At 43.5% G+C, this 23,373-nt stretch overlaps 1 protein-coding gene across 1 annotated transcript in view; it reads right to left on the bottom strand.

Annotated features, from left to right (window-relative positions):
* GREB1 (growth regulating estrogen receptor binding 1) overlaps positions 1 to 12,533 on the bottom strand; it is a 101,404-nt gene extending 88,871 nt beyond the window's left edge. Inside the window, exon 1 of the mRNA XM_066597185.1 lies at positions 12,228 to 12,533. Coding sequence (XP_066453282.1) covers positions 12,228 to 12,384 — 157 coding nt within the window. The 5' untranslated portion in view covers positions 12,385 to 12,533. The remainder of the gene's footprint in view (positions 1 to 12,227) is intronic.
* Positions 12,534 to 23,373: the final 10,840 nt, after the last annotated feature.

Consider the following 23,373-nt stretch of genomic DNA (forward strand, 5'->3'; position numbering starts at 1 on the left):
AATGGAAAGTAGTATTTATTTCCATTTGTTTATACTTAATGGAGCTCTTTTGGCCTTATGACATTGGATACCGTCGTGGTATACTTTCTACAAATGTCTGATACACTTCAGGTGGTATTTTCCTCCATTCATCCTGCAAAGGTCTGGTGAGTTCTCTTTAAAGAAGATGAATGCTATTCATATTTCATGACCCAACGTTCCAGTTCGTCTCAAAGATGTTGAATAGGATTCAGGTTGGGACTCTGTGCAGCCGGTCCAATCATGGAACATCCATATCCTCAAGCCAACGTAAAACAGCGCTTGATTTGTGACAAGGCGTGTTGTCTTGTTGGAAGTATTGCCGACCATTCCCAGAGTATTACCACATTGTTGGCAGCACATTATTGTGTAGAATGTCAGGGTACACCTCCGTGTTCATAGCTTTTGTCACTACATCCAAACAAACTGAGACCATGCCACATAAACATCGCCAGACCATAGCGGAACTTCTGCCGTACTTTACTGTTGGCACAGCACACTCAGGCAAAAGATGTTCCTTAGACAACCTCCACACCCAGGTACGTCCATCTGATTTGAAGATGGAGTAGTGTGATACGTAACTTCATAGAAAGTTCTTTCATTGCTCAACTGTCCAATGATGGCACTCCCTGCACCAGTGGAGACAGGCCAATTCATCTGCTTTGGGAGAATTTGCCAGACATTTGCAGGATGAATAGAGGGAAATACCAGCTGAAATGTACGAGACATTAGTAGAAAGTACACCATGGAGTAACTGATGTCATTAGGACCGAAGGGCACCCCACTAAATATTAACATATGTAAATAAATACTACTTTGGATTCATGCTCAGATCTCCAATGACTTTTGATAGGACAGTATATACTGAAGCCTATAAACGTGATTAGAAGGAATCCTAGAGATATGCTTTAGTTAGTGGATATAATTTAAAGCAACACTGCCCTATAAGGACCAACTGTAAGTGCATTTGTCACGTGATCCTAGAAAAAAAAGTTCCCTAACCATAATGATAAGCAGGCTTTCACTACAGAGTAGACTTTATCCCACTTTCCTCTGTTGGGAGGGCCAGAGCTTTACTGCTAATGTAATGGAAATGATTAGGAGAGTTTACTACATGAAAGCAGTCTGACAGGGAGCATGGCTGTGATCATATCAGCAATCTGGAAGCTTCAGCTCATTAAAGGAAATGCTAATGTCCCTCCTACAGGTTCCTTTGTAGTAAGTAGGAGGAGAGCAGCAGTCAATGCATTGACTGAGAAAAGGTGCTTATAAAGGGCACAGAGGCATTATAATTTTTTTTTTACAACTTGATACCCACTTCCCACACAACTTCATTTAAAGGGAATGTATCACCTATCTATTTTTTTTGCAAATTAAAACCAGAAAATGAAACATTTTCCATTTTTCAAAATTTTTTTATTTTCTAATTGTATTTTTTTTTTATTGTCTGTACATGAATAAAGGTCCTTTTACACGGGACCACAGTAGGGCAAACGATGCCCGACACTCGTCCCTGTGCTAGCAGAGCTGTCTCACTCATGGAGCGGCCAGCAGGGAGACGGGATAGTGCAGGAGATTTCTCTCCTCTCGCTCCCCCGCCCCTCTCCATTGAGATAACACAGCGGCTGTTCGCTACTGAACAACCGCTGTTTAAACAGAACGATGAGCGATGAGCTCACCGCTGATCTTTTATGCAGTCAGCGGTGAGCTCATCGCTCATCGTGCAGTTTAAACAGCGGCTGTTCAGTAGTGAACGGCGGCTGTATTATCTCAATGGAGAGGGGCGGGGGAGCGAGAGGAGAGAAATCTCCTGCACTGCCCCACCCCCCTGCTGGCCGCTCTGTGAGCAAGAGAGCTCTGCTAGCTCCCATGCAGGAGCACGGGAGCGAGGAAACACAGGAACGAGTGTCGGGCATTGTTTGCCCGACATTGGTCCCGTGTAAAAGGGCGGTCATCTTGCTTTTGCTGTAGTTAACAGCAATTAGAGATAAGCTTTATAGTAGAGTTCATGGGGCATATAAAATGGACAGGTGAGGATCTATTAACTTCTATGGGAAAATGTTGTGAGCATGGTCTGTGATCTGTACAGAGGTTGCTGTTTAAAGAGGGGGAGGAGGTATGCTGTGACCAACATCTATTGCGAATGGTGGATCTTGTATTATCTATATATATAGGTGTTACCTTCCAATGTAATCCTGTCTGTGATGATAATGAGATGACTGCTGAAAAGTTTTCTCTCCAGAACAGGAATAATACAGCTGAATTGTTAATTCCCATTTATGTCTGCAACCCAATAAAGATAGGCACGTGACATGTTTGATCATTTTTTAGTACAGCTGGGATTGTAGGATCCATCCTAACAAATCTCTCCCACGATCTATATATACTCAAGACTGTGACTATAACAAGGGGAACTACGTCTAGAGGAAAGAAGGTTTCTACACCGACATAGAAGTGGGTTCTTTACTGTAAGAGCAGTGAGATTATGACACTCTCTTTCTGAGAATGTGGTGATGGTGGATTCGATAAAAGAGTACAAGAGGGGCCTGGATCACTTTCTTGAGCATTACAATAATACATGTTATAGTCACTGATTACTTCAGAAGGGTCGGTGATCCAGGGATTATTCCGATTGCCAGATTTGGAGTCAAGAAGGAATTTATTTCTCCTAAGTGAGCAAAAATTGGCTTCTACCTCCTCTGGATCAAATTTGCGGGGTTTATAGGGTGAACTAGATGGACATATGTCGTTTTTCAGCCTAACACACTATGTCGCTATGTTAAATACTGGATCTAACAAAGAGTCCTTATCGGACTGCGTGTTCTTAGCCTATGCCAGGGGAACCTGCAAGTAAAAATTGCATTCACAGCAGTGAGGGTTTCTGGGCTCTGATTTCCTGTTAGGGTGGTTTCACGGACAGCAATTTTTGGAAAAAATGGCCATTGCAGTTTTTGAGCCAAAGCCAGAAGTGGGTCCAGCAGGAAGGAGAAGTACAAGTCCTTCCTTTATAGTTCCCATTCTACTTTAATCCACATCTGGCTTTGGCTAAAATACTGCATCAAAAACTGCAATGGCGATTTTCCTGAAAATTGCTGTGTGTGAAACCACCCTAACAGGAGATCAGAGCCCAGAAACCCTCATTGCAGCTATTGGTATTTCTGCTTGCAAGACTCCCAGGCAAAGGCTAAAGACACACCATTCAGCTGGCTGTACATGGCCAAACCCCTCTCACCCGGGCCGTGGCGGCCAATGGTTGCATGACATTCGCATAAATGTGCGTGTTTGCTTTGGCCAGCTGTATCATGTGTCCAACCCTACTTGTCACCTGCAACTGTTTAGCCAATCATATAAGAAATGAACAGCCATGCCCATGTAATTGGCTAAAAGACTACATATGTCCAATAGTGAACTACGCTGTGCCTCTTTTCTGCTGGGAACCTGAGCAAAAAAATGGACAGTCCAGGAACTTTCTGAAACATTTCTGCTTTCTAACCTTCCCCCTAAGGGTATGTTCACATGTTGGGTTTCTGCTGCATTTTTTTCTCATTGAATTCTTATTCAAAGCATCAAAAGTAGAAAAAAAGCAACAAGAAAAAACAATGTAAATTGAAAATAGGGAACATTTTTGTATTATATTTCTATTTTTTCACAAAATGCAGCATTATCTGGTTGCAGTTTTTATTTTAGGCTGGATTCACACAATGTTTTGCAGTAGCTTTTGCTATATTTTGTAATTGGGTTTTTGGGAGGGTCGAAAATGCTGCAGCCAGATGTTACTTTAAGGCTGGGCTCTCACAGGGCGGATTCTTGGCGGAAATCTCGCGGTTTGGCCGCAGCGAAAAAACACGAAATTTCCACCGGGAGAACCGCTGCTGCAAAACCCGCGGCGGCTTTGAAGCGGCCATAGAGGAGAGCACAGCCGCAGCGGGGAAAAAAAAAGGAAAATTCTGCGGTTGGCAAATCCACGCCGCACCCGCGGCTTCTGACGGCTTAGCTGCAGCGGATTTGCCGTCCCGTGTGGACGAGATTTCTGAGAAATCTCGTCCACATGGCTGGCTAATCCCGGGATTAGCGGCCGCATGTGGATTTGCCGCGGCAAAATTCCGCACGGAATTTTCGCAGCAAATCCGCCCCGTGTGAACCCAGCCTAAAGGGGTTGTCCGATTACTAGACAGCATTGCTGCTATAGCTCCAACTGTCTTTTAACAGAACACAAAGAGCAGTACCTACCTGTCCTCTGCCCTAGGGCTGTAGCGTTGTAGCTCCACCATTATCCTGGTAATTGTTGCGGGCACTGGCGTAACTATAGGGGATGTGGTTGCACCCGGGCCCAGGAGCCTCAGGGGGTGCATAAGGCATCTCTTTTCCATATAGGGAGCCCAGTACTATGAATAAAGCATTATAGTTGGGGGACCTGTTACAGGTTTTGCACTGGGGCTCAGGAGCCTTAGGGGGGCCCATAAGGCTTCTCTTCTTCATATAGGGAGCCCAGTACTATGAATAAAGCATTATAGTTGGGGGCCCTGTACAGGTTTTGCATTGGGGCTCAGGAGCTTCAAGTTACGCCTCTGCATTAAGGGGTTAAGAGAAGTTGGGGGGCCCCAAGATGCACTCTTGCACCCGGGCCCATGAGCCTTTAGCCACGCCCCTGTGAGGAAGAGGCTATCAGCAGAAGTCACCGGACCACTATAGCCAAGCAAAGGCTGCAGCATCACCGTTCTGAACCCCTGGAATCATGACACTAAGGATGTGAGCGCTGATGCCGGGGGGGGGGGCAGGCGGTGACGCTGCAGCATCTTATTAGCTCCAGCGATCAAGTGACGGCCGCTGACATCATCTTCCACAACAATCACTGGGAAGATGGCGGGGCTACAGAGCTGGATCTCCACGGCAGAGGATCCAGCAGTCAACCGCTTTAAAGTCAACAACAATTTACTAAAAAGTCTACAACCACCACATTTTTGTTAGAGGTGTGTTGTGGCATTTTGGTGATTTGTGCCTTTTTTTGTCAAACACAGAATTCTCCAGTTATGGCATTTTTCATGCGATTTTTGTGCGATACGATTTTAACATTAGAAAGTCCCATTGAAAAAAAACGCTGCGATATCGCAGCATTAAAACATGCTAGCGGGTAAAAGCCCTAAGATGGAAGAATACATAGATGTGACTCAGTAAATTTATCTGATGCAACATCAAATCTCGTATCATGCTAAAGTAGAAAGCCAATCCAATCTTCCAGCCTGCCTTCTGCTAAACCCTTAATCCTGTATTTCCTTTCAGAAAGTTAAAGGGGTGAAATGAATAGTGAGATCCCATCTCCACTAATCCAGGAAATTTCAAGGAATTAGAAACCTTTTTCTCATTGTACCAGGTTACTAAAATACAAACCAAAACATGAGCATGAAGTGTGCCTGACAGTAAATCTTCAGGTGGATTGTTAATAGCCATGCAGTTTTGTAGAGGACATGATGGAAACCTTTATATATGTTACAGGAGAAGAGAAGGGAGAGGGGGACATAATGGAAACCTTTATATATGTTACAGGAGGAGAGGAGGGAGAGGGGGACATAATGGAAACCTTTATATATGTTACAGGAGGAGAGAAGGGAGAGGAGGACCTGATGGAAACCTTTATATATGTTACAGGAGGAGAGAAGGGAGAGAGGGACATGATGGAAACCTTTATATATGTTACAGGAGGAGAGAAGGGAGAGAGGGAGGACATGATGGGAACCTTTATATATGTAACAGGAGGAGAGGAGGGAGAGGAAGTACATGATGGAAACCTTTATATATGTTACAGGAGGAGAGAAGGGAAGGAGGAGGGACATGATGGAAACCTTTATATATGTTACAGGAGGAAAGAAGGGAGAGGGAGACATGATGGAAACCTTTATATAAGTTACAGGAGATGAGAAGGGAGAGGGGAGACATGATGGAAACCTTTATATATGTTACTGCAGGAGAGAAGGGAGAAGGGAGACATGATGGAAATCGTTATATATGTTACAGGAGGAGAGAAGGGAGAGGGGGGACATGATGGAAACCTTTATATATGTTACAGGAGGATAAAAGGGAGAAGCGGACATGATGGAAACCTTTTATATATGTTACAGGAGGAGAACAGGGAGAGGGGGGACATGATGGAGACCTTTATATATGTTACTGGAGGAGAGAAGGGAGAGGACAAACATGATGGAAACCTTTATATTTGTTACAGAAGAGAGAAAGAAGGGAGAGGGAAGACATGATAGAAACCTTTATATATGATACAGGAGGAGAGAAGGGAAAGGAGGACTTGATTGAAACCTTTATATATATATATATATATTAAAGGAGGAGAGAAGGGAGAGGGGGACATGATGGAAACCTTTATTTATGTTATAGAAGGAGAGAAGGGAAAGAGGGACATAATGGAAAACTTTATATATGTAACAGGAGGGGAGAAGGGAGAGGAGGGACATGATGGACACCTCTATATATGTTACAGGAGGGAGAAGGGAGAGGAGGGACATGATGGAAACCTTTATATATGTTACAGGAGGGAGAAGGGAGAGGAGGGACATGATGGAAACCATTATTTATGTTACAGGAGGATAGAAGGTAGAGGAGGACATGATGGAAACTTTTATATATGTTATAGGAGGAGCAAAGGGAGAGGGGGGCATGATGGAACCTTTCTATATAATATAGGAGGAGAGAAGGGAGGGGAAGACATGATGGAAACTTTTCTATATGTTACAGGAGGAAAGAAGGGAGAGGGGACATGATGAAAACCTTTATATATGTTACAGGAGGAGAGAAAGGAGAGGAGGACATGATGGAAACCTTTATATATGTTACAGGAGGAGAGAAGGGAGAAGGGGACATGATGAAAACCTTTATATATGTTACAGGAGGAGAGAAGGGAGAGGGAAGACATGATGGAAACCTTTATATATGTTACAGGAGGAGAGAAGGGAGAGGGAGACATGATGGGAACCTTTATATATGTTACAGGACAAGAGAAGGGAAAGGGGGGCATGATGGAAACCTTTATATATGTTACAGGAGGAGAAAAGGGAGAGGGAAGACGTGATGGAAACCTTTATATATGACACAGGAGGAGAGAAGGGATGGGGAAGACATGATGGAAAACTTTATATATGTTATAGAAGGAGAGAAGGTAGAGGGGGGACATGATGGAAACCTTTATATATGTTAGAGGACAGAGGGGAGAGGGGGAACATGATGGAAACCCTTATATATGTTACAGGAGGAGAAAAGGGAGAGGGGGGACATGATGGAAACCTTTATATATGTTACAGGAGGAGAGAAGGGAGAGGGGGACATGATGGAAACCTTTATATATGTTACTGGAGGAGAGAAGGGGAAGGGGGATTATAATGGAAATCTCTATATACATTACATGTGGAGAGAAGGGAAAGGAGGGACATGATGGAAACCATTATATATGTTAGAGGACAGAGGGGAGAGGAGGAACATGATGGAAACCTTTATATATGTTACAGGAGGAGAGAAGGGAAAGGGGGGACATGATGGAAACCTTTATATATGTTACTGGAGGAGAGAAGGGGAAGGGGGATTATAATGGAAATCTCTATATACATTACATGTGGAGAGAAGGGAAAGGAGGGACATGATGGAAACCATTATATATGTTACAGGAGGAGAGAAGGGAGAGGGGGGACATGATGGAAACCTTTATATATGTTACTGGAGGAGAGAAGGGGAAGGGGGATTATAATGGAAATCTCTATATACATTACATGTGGAGAGAAGGGAAAGGAGGGACATGATGGAAACCATTATATATGTTACAGGAGGAGAGAAGGGAGAGGAGGACATGATGGAAACCTTTATATATGTTGAAGGAGGAAAGAAGGGAGACAGGGGATATGATGGAAACCTTTATTATGTTACAGGAGGAAAAAAAGCGAAAGTCAGACATGATGGAAACCTTTATATATGTTACAGGAGGAAGGTAGGAAAAGTAGGACATGATTGAAACCTTTATATATGGTACGGGTGGAAAGTAGGGACAAGGGGAACATGATGGAAATCATTATATACTGTATGTTACATGAGGAGAGAAGGGAAAGGGGGGACACGGTTGAAATATTATTTTACTGAAAGAGTAGTAGATGTAACGTCCAGCAGATGAGGTTGGAAAATTAACAATAAATGAATTCTAGCTGCCTGGGATAAAAATAATTATCTATCTATCTATCTATCTCATATCTATCTATCTATCTATCTCATATCTATCTATCTATCTCATATCTATCTATCTATCTATCTATCTCACATCTATCTATCTCATATCTATCTATCTATCTATCTATCTATCTATCTATCTATCTATCTATCTATCTATCTATCATAAGAGAGAAACAATATGGAAATAATATAATGGCAGACTAGATGGACTAGACTATAATGGCTGCAAGATTTTGCAGATACATAAGAGTTTTACCAGCAAAATCAGACAATCATTAACAATTTGAAATTTTCAGCCACATCTCAGCTACCCAGATCTGACTCTGTGTGTCCTAAGGGCTCATTCATACGGCTGTATTTTTGGGCTGCGTGCAGTCCATGTATTCCACAGAAAGCACATGGCCCCATTCTTGCCTATGAGGTTATTTACAAGACCATTCTTTCAGATGGACAGATGGTCCGTGTTAAAAAGAGCACTGCATGTCCTATTTTCATCTGTTTTCATGGATAAGAATAGGACATGCAATGTGCAGGGTCTGTGGAGATGCTCTTGTGCAACACACATATGGATATGGCCTGAGGGCCCCTTCACACGGCCGTAGGCGTTTTTACGTGTGCTCGCTGGCACCGTAAAAATGCGCGAACGGGGGCACAAACGTTCAGACTGCACAGCCCTGGCGCATATGCGACAAGGCTTCAATGGCGTTTGAAGTGGGGAGACAGCTAAGCTATCTCCCTCTTCCCTCCCCCTCGCCGGCTCACCTCTTCTCTTCTTCCCTCCGGCTGTTTGCAATGGGAGGGGGTGGACCAGGGGCGGAGCTAAGCTCCTGCTCCCTCCCCGCTTCTTGTCTGCAGCCAGCAATAGGATGGGGTGGGACGGTGTTGGGCTTAGCTTTCACATGTTCAGTTTTTTGTGAGCCAAAACCAGGAGTGGGTCCAAAATACGGAAGACATGCAAATCTTTGCACTATACTTTCTCTCCACTCCTGGTTTTGGCTCACAAAAAACTGAAGATAAAAACATCCGTGTGAAAGCGCCCTTAAACTTAGCATGTGGGGTTAATAACGACCATGTCTAACATATGTGAATTTATCCATAAGACATAAGCATGACCAGGGAAAAGTCAGCAAGTCATAAATACGGCAGTCAAATCATGACAACGGCAAGCTGTGCTACAAATGCAGATGTTCAGTGAATGAAACCACGCAGGATGTCCTGTATTCTTGTCAACTTGTCAAGATTTCCGTTCACCTCTTTCTCATTTATATCTGCACCTGGAAAAGCTGGGTGGTAACTAATATGCCTGGCTGCCAATGGATTGGTTGTTGTCACCCACAGTTCCCAGACGACAGATCTGCTTTTGTTGTGAAGTGACATGCCCCAACATTTTGCCTTTCAGAAGCCTGGGGAAGATGGGTGACCTTGGGTATCATAGAAAGTGATATTACTTGTGCCATACAGAAAGCAAAAAGAGAAGAACCCAGTAAATAGATAGGTACCCAACCAGATCCAATTGTTTACTGGTGATTTAAAAAAACTAATTCTGTGAAATATATGTGTTTTCAGCAGATTATCTGCTGTAATGTATAATATTAACTACTAACAAATATGAAACGGTCCTATCAGTCGTTTATGACTATTAATTCACTATTACTAAGCTTCATCGTGGTAGATATAGGGGTTATTTGTTATGATGTCTAATAGCAGGGCTACTAGTGACTTTATAGATTAGGCCAGAAATATAATTATTGGCACTGATGAGCTATTAATTAATACAATAGAACTAATGGTTAGAAGCAGCAGGAAGACAACTAATGTGAAAATAACAATATTTATATATTTACAGAAATTACGTATACTAAAAGGTTTCAGAACTTTGAAAAAAATCCGTTGATTTAACAATAATAGTTTTCAAAGCGATAGATAGATATAAGATAGATAGACATTTAGATTAGATAAAAATGAGAGATAGATATTAGATAGACAGATAGATAAATGTGGGATAGATATGAGATAAATAGATAAAAATGAGATAGATAGATAGATAGATAGATAGATAGATAGATATTAGATAGAGATATATTAGATAAATATGAGATAGATAGATAGAGAGATATTAGATAAATATGAGAGATAGATAGATAGATATTAGATAGATAGATAAATATGAGATAGATAGATACATGAATAGATAGATAGAGAGATATTAGATAAATATGAGAGATAGATAGATAATAGACAGATATGAGAAAGATAGATATGAGAGCTAGATAGATGGATAGAGAGATAGACAGATAGATTAATAGATATAAAAAAGATAGATATGAGAGCTGGATAGATAGGAAATAGACAGATATGACATAGATAGATATGAGATAGATAGATAGATAGATAGATAGATAGATATGAGATAGATAGATAGATATGAGATAGATAGATAGATAGATAGATAGATAGATAGATAGATAGATAGATAGATATGAGATAGATAGATAGATATTAGATGGCTATTAGATAGATATTAGATGGATAGATAGATATAGATAGATATCAGATAGAGAGATATTAGATAAATATGTGACAGATAGATAGATATAAGCTAGAAAGATATAAGATAGATAGATAGATATTAGATAGAAAGTTATCAGATAAATAATAGATAGGTAGATAGACAGATATCAGATAAATAATAGATAGATAGACAGATATCAGATAAATAATAGATAGATAGAGAGATAGATCGAGAGATAGATAGATAGATATGAGATAGATAGGAAATAGACATATATGGGATAGATAGATATTAGATGGATATTAGATAGATAGATATGAGATAGATAGATAGGAAATAGACATATATGAGATAGATAGATATTAGATAGATAGATAGATATTAGATAGAGAGATATTAGATAAATATGAGATAGACAGATAAATGAATAGATGGATATAAAAAAAAGATATGAGATAGAAAGATATAAGATAGATAGAAAAATAGTTATTGGATAGATAGATCCAACTGATATATAACTTAACTACCATATTTTGTTGTCTATTTGTCATTGTTGGAAGAAAGATATGCTATTACTTTGTGTGGGGGGGGGGGTTATTTTTGTCAGAGGATTATAATATTAGGTAATCTATAATATTTGTTGATCTATGTTCCTTCTTTTGAGAGATGTCAGATATTTGTGTTGTAGATTACGTAGGTTGGAAGATAATACATATCACAGAAGCTTCTTCATTTTTAGGGCACATGATATACATGATTTAACACTCCGGTTTTAGCATCTGTCACTTATATAGCATAAAGTTACATTCTTGATGATTTATTTAATGACCAAGTATGAACTGTTACATGTTCGCCATTTCTGTTATACTTGTGAGTAGGTCCGATAGGACTCTGTATTGTGACTTATTCACATCTATCTCTATCAGCCGACTCTCCTATTCTCCACACTCTGTCCCAGTTGTTGAAGCTAACCTTTGATAACGCTGGGTCTAACTTCTTTACAGGCTTTGCTTTAAATCCGCATTCCCTCCATGATGTACACATGTAGCAGACGTTAACATGACATTTAACATGTCATGATAACTCGACTACATTGAACTGTAATGCTGTAAATGGAGTTATCACAATGCACCAGGCATGGTAAGGACTGCTACATCTGTAATGCATCACAATTTGGCTCTTTATAGCTAATGAACAGAGTGATAATTAACGTAGCGCCAATATATTGTGCAGCAATGTACACAGAATATAATCCATCATATCAACCCCAGTCCCTATCAGACTCGGACACACTAGGGTCAATTGCATAGTAGGTCAGTTAGTATCTTCATGGGGTACCTGGTAGGAAACTTTACAAGCTGAGGGAGACATAATGCAAACTCCATACAGTTGTTGTCCCTTCGGACCCAAGATAATTCTGGGAATTAATTATGCAGATTAGTCCTCTTAAAATGGTGAATATATAGCAAACTCTTACCTTCTAGGGTTGATAACTGCTGCTCAGCTTCTAGGTAGAGCTGGGAAAAAATCGGTCTAGGGACCAAGTTGTTGGATCTCAGAGAAGCTTCGATGGAATTGTGTAGAACTTCTTCGAAACGCGTTGTCTTTAGTTGTCCGGCATACGAATTCCCCATCTTCCATAGGAGGAAAAGAACACAGAAGTTAAGACTTTCACCAGAAAATGTTTGCAAAGTCTCAGTGCAGATGGGTAAAAGTCTCCTAAGGAACAGCTGCCCTCCAGTGCTGTGGATAGAGGTATGGGTATTGGTTTAGGAGGACCATGGTGACAGTAGAGGAGAGACCCAAGACGCCTGTGTGTCCTGGTGCAGAGCAATGAGCTGAATGTTGTACTGAGCACTGTGGAGCTGCAATGAAGCAGGCAATTCCTCCTCTTTGACTGTGTGATCTGAGCCTGAGCTTGATATATTACAGGAAGCAACCTGCCAGCAGCTATTTCCAAGTCGCCAGCCGTGACCACAGACTGACACCTTATAAAAGATCTTCCCAGGTCTGTGATCTGGAGAAGACTCCTTATGGTTTACAAGCTGTACAAGAACATCACAGTAAGAACTGTCTGTCAGACAATACATTTTCTACTTCCAGAAGAGACAGATACGATTCAGCTGCCAATTAACCCCTTAATCACCAGCACATGTTGACCCTTTACACTCATGTACGTAAGTCTTGGAACGTCATTCCTCGCAGGGTGTCATATGTAACACAACTTGTCCTAAAGACAGATAACTAAGTAGTCTCTGTGTATCTCCTACTATATGAAATGTCCAGAAAAACAAATGCAAGTGCCATAAAATAATGGAACTAGGCAAATAATGTACTTAAAAAAAAATATATATATAATATGTAAATGTATGGATCCTTTTATACCGGCAGGTCATTTTCCCGTGCAAACGAGTGCTGACCGACAATGATCATGTTGGTCAGCGATTGTTCATATTGTTCACACAGGCAGATAATCTGCTGAATGAGGATGGACGATTGTTAGCAAGATCATTTGTCCCCATGCAGCCATCACTGGTCAGCTAAACTTTTTCCCTTTTACACATGGAGATATGCAGCTGACCCCCGAGCAATTTTATGTTCACATAAAAGATACAATCGATCGATGAACGAGCGTTTTCTCATTTACCAGCTAATTATGTGTCCTTTTACATGGCAAATGAATTTTTGGGCAAGCGTTTTGCACCATAATTAGGCTATGAAAAAGGTCTTTCTCATTGTAAGATAGGGAGTAACTAGCTAATTGGTTGGGGTCTGACCGCTCACCCTCCCCCCCGTTCCAAAGAACGTTGATCTGGTTGGCCCCCGAATTAGCAGAGCGACAATCTCTGATGCGCTCACTGAAATGAATCGAGCTGCCATGTGCCTGTGCAACCTCCACTCCGTTCATATGGGTGGTAACTGACCGAACCCCCATTCTCAGGATCGGTGGGGATCCCAGTGGTCAGACCCCCACTGATCAGCTACTGTAGTTATTCCTACCCTTTGAAGTTAAGTATTAACTTATATTAAGTGTTTAACTTGTGTTAAAGGGGTATTTTCATCTCGGCAAGTTATCCCCTGTCCAAGAAATAAGGAAAAACTTGCTGATCTGTGGGGGTCCAACCACTGGGATCCCCAGCAATCCAGATAAATCACTCCTGGCAGGTCCTGAAATTTTGACAGTGGTGGTTGTTCAGGCATGATGCTGCACCATTCACCTCAATGGGACCTCCGGAGATAGCCGTGTTCAAGCACTTGGCACTCTCTGGTGGTCGTATTCACGAATCCTGATGACGACCGTGTTCGTGTCTCGAGACCTAGGGGTGAGCGCTTCAATCCTGCAAACTGCCCCCACTGCTGGTATGATGGGAGGCCTGGGGGGCCATTGCATACTACAGTTGGCCACTCCTAGTAGTGGTACGAGGGACACTGACAGTGATATGTTCAGGACATCCTGCAGCCACACGTGTTCCTCTCATGGCGGCTTCCAGGAGGCATTTTCCAGCAGGATAATTCTCAGCCGCACACACAGGGGGGGGGGGGTCACATGAATGCCTCCACAACATTGCCACACTTTCATGGCTGCCCGGTCACCAGATTTATCACTAGTAGAACATGTATGGGGCCATCTAGGACACAAACTTCAACAATCTATGAGTCTGTACGATTTAGAGGCTCAGTTACAGCAAATGTCGACCGATAGGCTGCAGGATACCATAGAGAACCTGTATGCCTCCATGACCGCCCCCGTATCACATCTTGTATTCAAGCTAGAGGTGGTACAACAGGGTGGTAGAGCCTCCATGCCCACCATATCACATCTCATATCCAAACTAGAAGCGGTACAACAGGGTACTAGAGCCTCCATGCCCACCATATCACATCTTGTATCCAAGCTAGAGGCAGTACAACAGGGTACTAGAGCATTCATGCTCGCCTGTATTACATCTTGTATCCAAGCTAGAGGCGGTACAACAGGGTACTAGAGCCTCCATGCCCATCTGTATCACATCTTGTATCCAAGCTAGAGGTGACACAACAGAGTACTAGAGCCTCCATGCTCGCCTGTATTACATCTTGTATCCAAGCTAGAGGTGGCCCAACAGGATACTAGGGCCTCCATACCTGCCCGTATTACATCTTGTATCCAAGATAGAGGCGGTGCAACAGGGTACTAGATCCTTCATGCCCAGCCGTATCACATCTTGTATCCAAGCTAGAGGCAATACAATAGGGTACAAGAGGCTCCCTGTCTGTCCGTATCACATCTTATATCCAAGCTAGAGGCGATACCATGGGGTACTAGAGGCTCCATGTCTGCCCGTATCACATCTTGTGTCCAAGCTAGAAGCAGTACAACAGGGCACTAGAGTCTCTATGCCCACCCGCATCACATCTTGTATAGAAGCTAGAGGCGGTACAATAGGGTACAAGAGGCTCCATGTCTGCCCATATCACATCTTGTATGAAAACTAGAGGCAGTACAATAGGGTACTAGAGCCTCCATGCTCCCCGTATCACATCTTGTATGAAAACTAGAGGCAGTACAATAGGGTACTAGAGCCTCCTTTCAAAGGGTCAGTTCTCCACAATAAACGATCCTTTTGGTCTGATATTGTAATCACTAACTTGTATCAATGTTACAATCACACAGAGAAAGTTTCATGCAACTCCGACAACTTCTAGGGAAGGGATTGGTTTGACCATGAGTGTATAATTTACCTATAACAGAACTCCAATTGCTCAGGTATTAACCCTAATTGAATAGTCTAAATGGCGCCCTGTAAATTCCATTCCTGTCTGTGTAAGGGGAAGCTGCACAAATGTGGATGCATATGCAAAATGTTTTGCGCTCGTATGAACAAATATTCACAGGAGTGAAAGTTTTTGTGCCAAAACAAAGCTCCATCCCCAGAACAGGCATGAACTTCCTGATGACAGGGAAAAGGGAGAGAGAAGTGCCCAGAGGGAAGAGGTGGCAGAGAGAACTGCCAGGGACTATGTGTAGCTGTGCAAGGGTAGGGGCAGCTGAGAGACTCAGGGGGCTGATACAGTAGCCGGACAGTGCTGTACTAGTGATAGTCAGGCACACAGTGGATACAACCCAATGATTTCAATACGTTTGTTGAAAAATTTCATGTGAAAAAATAGCAGCATGTCATATTTTGGTGCGTATTACGAGGCCGTTAAGTGAATGGCCTGCGTGTGGCCATTGAAGTAAATGGGCCTGTCTACATTTTTTTGCATGCGCAAATACGTATTTTTGTTCAAAAAAGTACACCGGAGTGCCCAAAAACAGCAGCGTCAAAAATTTCCGGTCGGGTGAATATGTAACATATTTGCACAACTGAAAACGGTTTGCACCCATGTGAACAAGCTCTAATAGTGACCCCCATAGTGGCCGCAGTAGTACTAGTGGCCCCCATAGTGGCCCCAGTAATAATAGTGACCTCCATAGTGGCTGAAGTAGTAACAGTGACCCCCGTAGTGGCCCCAGTAGTAATAGTGACCACTATATCGGCCCCAGTAGTAATAGTGACCACTATATCGGCCCCAGTAGTAATAGTGACCACTATATCGGCCCCAGTAGTAACAGTGACCATCATTGTGGTGTCAGTAGTAACAGTAAGTGCCCGAAAATAGCAGCACTAAAAAACTTCTGGTCGTGTGAATACGTAACATTTTGGCACAACCAAAAACGGTTTGCGCCCATGTGAACAAGCTCTAATAGTGACCCCCATAGTGGCCGCAGTAGTAACAGTGACCTCCTGCAGTGGCCCCAGTAGTAATAATGACCCCCATCAGAGGCGTAACTTGAAGCTCCCGGGCCTCAATGCAAAACCTATAATGGGGTCCCCCTAATATAATGCTTTACTCATAGTACTGGGCTCCCTATATGGAGAAGAGGGGCCTTATGGGCCCCCTAAGGCTCCTGGGCCCGGGCGCAACCGAATCCCCTGCATCCTCTATAGTTACGCCCTAGACCCCCATAGTAGTCAAAGTAGTAATAGTGACCCCCATAGTGGCTCCAGTAGTAATAGTGACCCCCACAGTGGCTGGAGTAGTAACCCCCATAGTGGCCCCAGTAGCAATAGTGTCCACTATATCGGCCCCAGTAGTAACAGTGAACCCCATAGTGGCTGCAGTAGTAACAGAGACCCCTATAGTGGCCCCAGTAGTAACAGTGACCACCATAGTGGTCTCAGTAGTAATAGTGACCATCATAGTAACCTCAGTAGTAATGGTGACCCCCATAGTGGCTAGAGTAGTAACAGTGACCTTCAAAGTACTCCCATTAGTAATAGCAACCCTGCCTATTGGCCTCTGGCTGGACAGCATCCCTGTCTGCACAGGGGAGAGGTCAGCGGTCACAGACTGCATAGTCGCTGCCAGACCATAGACACAAGTGGGGTGAGTGGAATGCCTGCTAAGTTTACTGCATGGCCGATGGGCCAAACAAAATAAGGTGGCGGGCCACATTTGGCATGTTGGCCTTGTGTTTGACGGGTGCCGTAGGGGCACAAACACATAAACAACAGATCTGGATTTGGACTGTACTGCGGGTACAAACTAAGATAGTGTCACAAGAACGTGAGCCTACTCGTTAGAGACATATCAGCCGGCGTTCGAACCTTACGTCTCAGGTGGACTGTGTTGCTGGTAGCAAAGTGTTAACCCCTCAAAGTACAGCCTGTGTGATTAATATTTCGGTTTAACGGGATACTGTTTCCACATTACTGTTATTTCATATCGCGCATGGAGTATTAGCGATGGGTAAATCTACAATGAAAGATAACTTGCTTGTTATTACAACATTCCTTTCTTCATAAATACATATTGCATATTTTTGTAACTCCTTCTGCTGCATCGTATCCTGAATCTACGTCGCAATACCACCCACGATGCTCTTATACTATGGGGGTCCCAAGTTCAATTCTGATCAGGGACATGGTACTTATGTGACGACACAAAGTTTCTTCCAGACTCGAGGAATGTGCTGATACATAAGTAGGATGATGAATACAGTCCTAGATGCGTGTGAGGTATACAGATTAGATGGGGTAATTGATGTGGGAGATTGCGGCGGCGCTGACAATATCAGAGCGGTACTACGTATTCATCCTGTCCTATATTTCTTCCAGTAGATTAACGCCAGACGCCGTTGCTGTTTGCTTTGATTTCCAGCACTCGAGAGCTTCTCATCAGAGAATGTACTGTACTTGTTCACGGGAACACAGAGTTTTGTTTTACTTCTGTCTGCTGCGACGATGAAGAGTAACATCCATTATGTATCGCTCTTCCCTTCTTGGCTTTCAAACACTTTCTATTAGAGCTGTATGAAATATGGACTGAACGTCTGGCGGCTCCGATTCCCGAAAATGTATGTTAGTGTAATTATCTGTTGAGGAGAACCAATCACCAGGTGACGACCAATTAGGGGGTGCAATTCAAACTCCAGACAAGTGATTGGAAACGGAAGAATATCTCATACCAGGTTTTATGCCTCTCATTCTGCTAGTCCGATCCTTTAGTGTTTTAGGAGATAAGCGGCGCCTTACAGAACAAAGATGCCTATGAGGCTATATGGAACATGGATGTTCAAAGCTAGACTATTCATTCTAGGCAGAAGGATCATTTGGACACTGGGGCAAAGGAGACTCTGTACCCAGTGGCTTAACCCTTTGCAATCCAATTTTGGATTCAGGGTTTCCTAGGGGGCTTTCTCTTTCTGCCATTATACAATGGCGCCATCTGCTGGCTAGAGCCAGTACTGCGGTATGGGACATTCTGGAGAGGCCTCCAACAACAGCATGGCCAGTAATACACAGTAAGAATACCCTACCGGACGTCTTGTGACATTGGAGCTGTACAGCCTTCAATCAGAGTGTCTGAAAAAGTCAGACAGTGGATTGGAAAGGGTTAACCCCTTGGAGACGTAGCCATTTTTGATTTCGCTTTTTCAACCTCACTTTCCAATAACTTTTCTATTTTTACATCAAAATTGCCGGGCGTAGTTTTTAACAGAACCATATAATGCATTTTTAAAAAATGCAATTGCGCCATTTTTTATGGCATTCATGGTGTAGTAAAATGATTTGATAAAGATGTTCTGCAGGTCAGTACAATTACAGCAATACCAAATATATATATATATCGTTTTACCAATTTCTGCAGCGGATACAACATGTGTCAATATTAGAGTTGAGCGTACATACTCTGCTGAGCTTGATGCTCGTTCGAGTATTAGCGTAATCGATGGTGCTCGTTACTCGAATGAGCATCAAGCCGTGTTCGACCCCGCCCCAGTTTTTGGCTCCTCCCCGCTGTGACGTGCCTGTTTTGGCCCCTCCCTGCCGCGACGCCGCGCGCGTCATTGGCAAATTTTTGGTGTGGCAGGCAGGGGAGAGAGAGAGAGAGAGAGAGAGAGGGGGGGAGAGAGGGGGTGAGAGTAATAGATAGGAGAGTGAGGGAGAGGAAGAGAGAAGGAGAGAGATTGAGAGAGGAAGGGGGAGGGGGAGAGAGTGATAGATAGGAGAGAGCGAGAGGGAGAGGAAGAGAGAGCGAGAGGAAGAGAGAGAGAGAGGGAGGGGGAGGGGAGAGAGTGATAGATAGGAGAGAGAGAGAGAGGAAGAGAGAGGGAGAGAGAGAGGGAGGGGGAGAGAGTGATAGGTAGGAGAGAGAGAGAGGAAGAGAGAGAGGAAGGGGGAGGGAGTGATAGATAGGAGAGAGAGAGAGAGAGAGAGAGAGAGAGAGAAAGGGGGAGAGGGAGAACACACGAAGCAAGGAAAAAAAAAACCAAAAGCCCGGCACCCGGCATCCCACATACAAAAATGCTTGAGTCTCCCATTGTAGCCAATGGGGTTCGTTACTCGAGTAGAGCTCTCGAATTTTACCAAAAGCTTGACTCGAATAACGCGGACCCGAGCATTTGGGTGCTCGCTCATCTCTAGTGAATATACCCTTATAGGATACATCCAGCTTTTTAATCATGTTTTTATCCAATTTTTTGGAAAAGCAGGGTGACCAAAAGATGCAAGTCTGGCATTGACTTATTAAATTTTTTTTTTCAGCGGTAGTTTGGGCTTTTATTTTTATTTTTTTATTATTTCGATTTTTTTTTTTCTCCAAATTAGGAAGGGTCCAACTTTTTACTAATCTTATCTCTACATTTTGTAGCTCTACTTCTGCATTGCAGTATATTGTACTTTTCAATGTTGTCTATTAAACCCAGCCACAGTATAAAAAAAACAAAACTGCACTCTAGTAAATACACGGTCCATGTGGAAATGTCTTTTCAGGCTCTTTTCAAACTATGTTTTTTAACCCCTTAATGACATGGCCCTTTTTCTATTATTCTCTCTTCAAAAATGCAATTCCGTCACCTTTGGGAGGGGCGTCCTTGTTTTTGAGGTGTACATACTGCAGCAAAACGATGTGATAACTTTATTCTGTGGGTCAGTGCGATTACTATGATGCCAAATTTACACAGATTTTTTGCTGTACTACTTTTAAAGAATAAAATATCTTTGGAAAAAGATCATTTTCTTCTCATTGCCATAACTTTTTGTTTTCCCGCCAATACAGCTGTGTAAGAACAGTTTTTTGAGAGACGTCTCGTATTTTCTATTGGCCCCGCTTTGAAGTGTGTACGACATTTTCACTGCTTTTTATTTTTTATATTCTTGGATAAGGGGTGGCCAAAAACTATGCCTGCTCTTTCATTGGCCAACATGGTTCACATGATTAGTGCTGGCCAATCACAGAGCCCGGCCCAGTGTGCATAAGGTAGCTAGAAAATTGCAGTGGCCATCTTGGAAGCGGTGGATTCCTGCGCAATCTTCTAGCATATTTTGTGCGCATTTGTGCATCCCCATTAACGTCTATGGGGACTCGGTGCGAAAATGTGCTGCTGCAACATGCTGTGTATTTGTTTTTATTTGCATGGCCGAAATGCTACACACATGTGAACACACTCATCAGTGCCTTCTATTCTCTGCATATTACATGCGTAAAGATGGCCGTGTGACACAGACCTAACATTCTGTGTATTGTACATGTAGATTCTGATTACTTCCCCCTACAGAAAGAATTTAGCGCAAAATGTCCTTTAACCCCTCCACGCTATAGTACATACAGTTACATCCTGCACATTCGGAGTATGTATGAAGGGAGAACGTGGCGCGATCTCGCTACATACAACACGGGTGCTGGCTGTTTCCTACAGCCGGCACCTACCCGCAACAGCTCCGATAAGCCGCGCCGCTCATCAGAGCCGTTAGCCCTTTAAGGCCTCATGTCCACAGGGAAATTCGGGCCCGCACGGATTCCTCATGCAGAATCCCGCAGCGGGTCCCTCTTTTCCCACAGACGTGAGGCCATAAAATTGACTATACTCACCTGTCCGGACGCTGCGGATTCCTGTCCGTCGCAGCCGGATCTTTTTTCTTTCAGCCCGGCAGATGTGCTCAACACGCCGGCAGCGTGCCATGCGCATACGCTGTGCCCTTTTTTTCTTTGAATTCCCGCTTTCCCACGGCAGAGACGTAGTGACAGCTGTGGGTGTGCCACAGGACCGGACTTCTTCCATAGGCTTCAATGGAAGCCGCGGGAGCCGTCCGCGTGAAAGACCCGCACGAAGATGGAGCATGCTGCGGGTGTTTTCCCGTACCTGCGATCCGTGCGTCAGGGAAAAATGCCCCCTGAATCTTTTCACCCGATTAGGCAGTTACTCGAAAAAAGCGATGCTCGATCGAGTAATTGCTCTAAACGAGCACGTTCGCTCATCTCTATATCGTAGTCATCGTACTGAGCCCCAGAATAAAGTTATCAGGTTATTGTTGTTGCAGTGTGTGTGCGCCGTAGAAACAAGATGGCGGAATTTCGTTTTTTTTCCACTGAAACTAGGAGAAATAAAGGGTCTTTAAGGGGTTAAAAGACAAAAATGTTACAAACCCTTTACAGCAGGAACGGGATTGAAGAATTCTTTGAAAACTTCTCAGTACTTCCTAACAAATCAGCGGGTGAAACTATTGCGCAGCCTCCACTCCACAGAACGCTCGTCCTCCCCTTCACGCTATTACCATCTCCAGTAAGTGTGTCTGCTCTCTGTGCCGCGGGGGGCAGCGCCCACTGGCACATAATGCAGCCTGTTGAGGAGAAAGAGCTGCTAAATATTCAGTCAGGTCGCCATGACACGGATGTGCTCTCGTCCCCGCAGAACAGGAGACATTCACCAAGCTATCTATTCAGAGGGAACAACAACAACAACAAAGTAGACCGCAACGCCGGCACGATGTTTTCTGTAACTGCGCGGACGTGCGCCTCGGTCACGTCTTTACAATAGCGAGGTATTTGGCTGGGTCAGGACGCACCGGGTCGCTCACCCAACGCCAGAGTCGTTGTGACTGACAATCAGGCCCAGGAGCCATTTGCTTAATGACTTCAGTATAAACCGTACGCGCCGTTCGCCTCTGTGCCAAGTGGCGCTTCATATCGTAACGTACGACCTGCCAGCAAAATGTACAATAAAAAGATTTCTAAACATCTCAAAATAATATAATCAGGACGCCAGATGTTCTCATTTGTGCGACGGCGTGGGGGTCAACGCGATACAAAGATAAATTGCGCCGAGAAAATCGTGCCAGATTTGTGCCGGCGAGACGCATAAATCTCACGCAAATACGAACCGCATTCTTTTTTAATCTGGTCATATACATAAACTTTTTTTTTTTTTGCGCATCGCTGTGCGGGAAAGGACCGCAGCATGTCCTATCGTTGGGCGTTCCCTTGGAAAGCCATCGCCCATTGTTTTCAATGGGGTCGGGAAACGCATCGCGCGGTCTACCATCTAAAACCATGGGAAATACTTGCCGCTCCTCGTTTAGCCGCACTGGTTGATCTCTACTCTACTTGAAGTGATAGGAGGCGTTTAAAAAAAAAAAAACGTCCTATATCCGCAGGTAAGTTGCACGTTGACAGGCGTGATATCGGGCCGAGTTTCCCGCTCTAATATCGCAGTCACCCTTGTGTAGCAAGCCTTAGGCCTCATTCACAGGAGCGTTGCGACTTTACGCCCGTCGCATTGCGGCCCAAAATCAAGTCGCTGAAGATTAGCTGCGATCGAGTCCCAAGATTAATTAGCGTTTTCTCGTCCATTCGCGTGAAAAAAAATGCTGCGGCGCGGAATTCCATCAGTCGGCAGAAATTCTTGGTGTCCCTTGGAGCCTCCAGCGTATGTCGGCCAATGATAGCTCAAGACCTATATTTTGTTGCAGCGTCAAAAATTGGCGACCGAAAACAGTCCGCGATTCGACGTTTTAACGGTGCGATCTTTTCACGTGCCTGAAAATCACTCATGTGAATAAATGCTTTGGATCCAAGATCAGAGGTGGTAACGTCTTCCTTTGGAGAATTCCGTAAGTGCCGCCATATGGTTTTTATACATTCTCCATGAACCACCTTATAAAAAATAATGCTGCCATGCCGCCTCATGGACAATGTACTAGAGTGCTGCATAGCCATAAAAGGCAGTAAAGTAGCCCTATGGAGGATTGCATACCTCTATGTGCCGCCATATGGTTGTATGGGCATGTTTTTGCATAGATACTGCATAGAAACAATTT

The sequence above is a fragment of the Eleutherodactylus coqui genome, chromosome 1 (genome assembly GCF_035609145.1).
Source record: "Eleutherodactylus coqui strain aEleCoq1 chromosome 1, aEleCoq1.hap1, whole genome shotgun sequence".
NCBI lineage: Eukaryota > Metazoa > Chordata > Amphibia > Anura > Eleutherodactylidae > Eleutherodactylus > Eleutherodactylus coqui.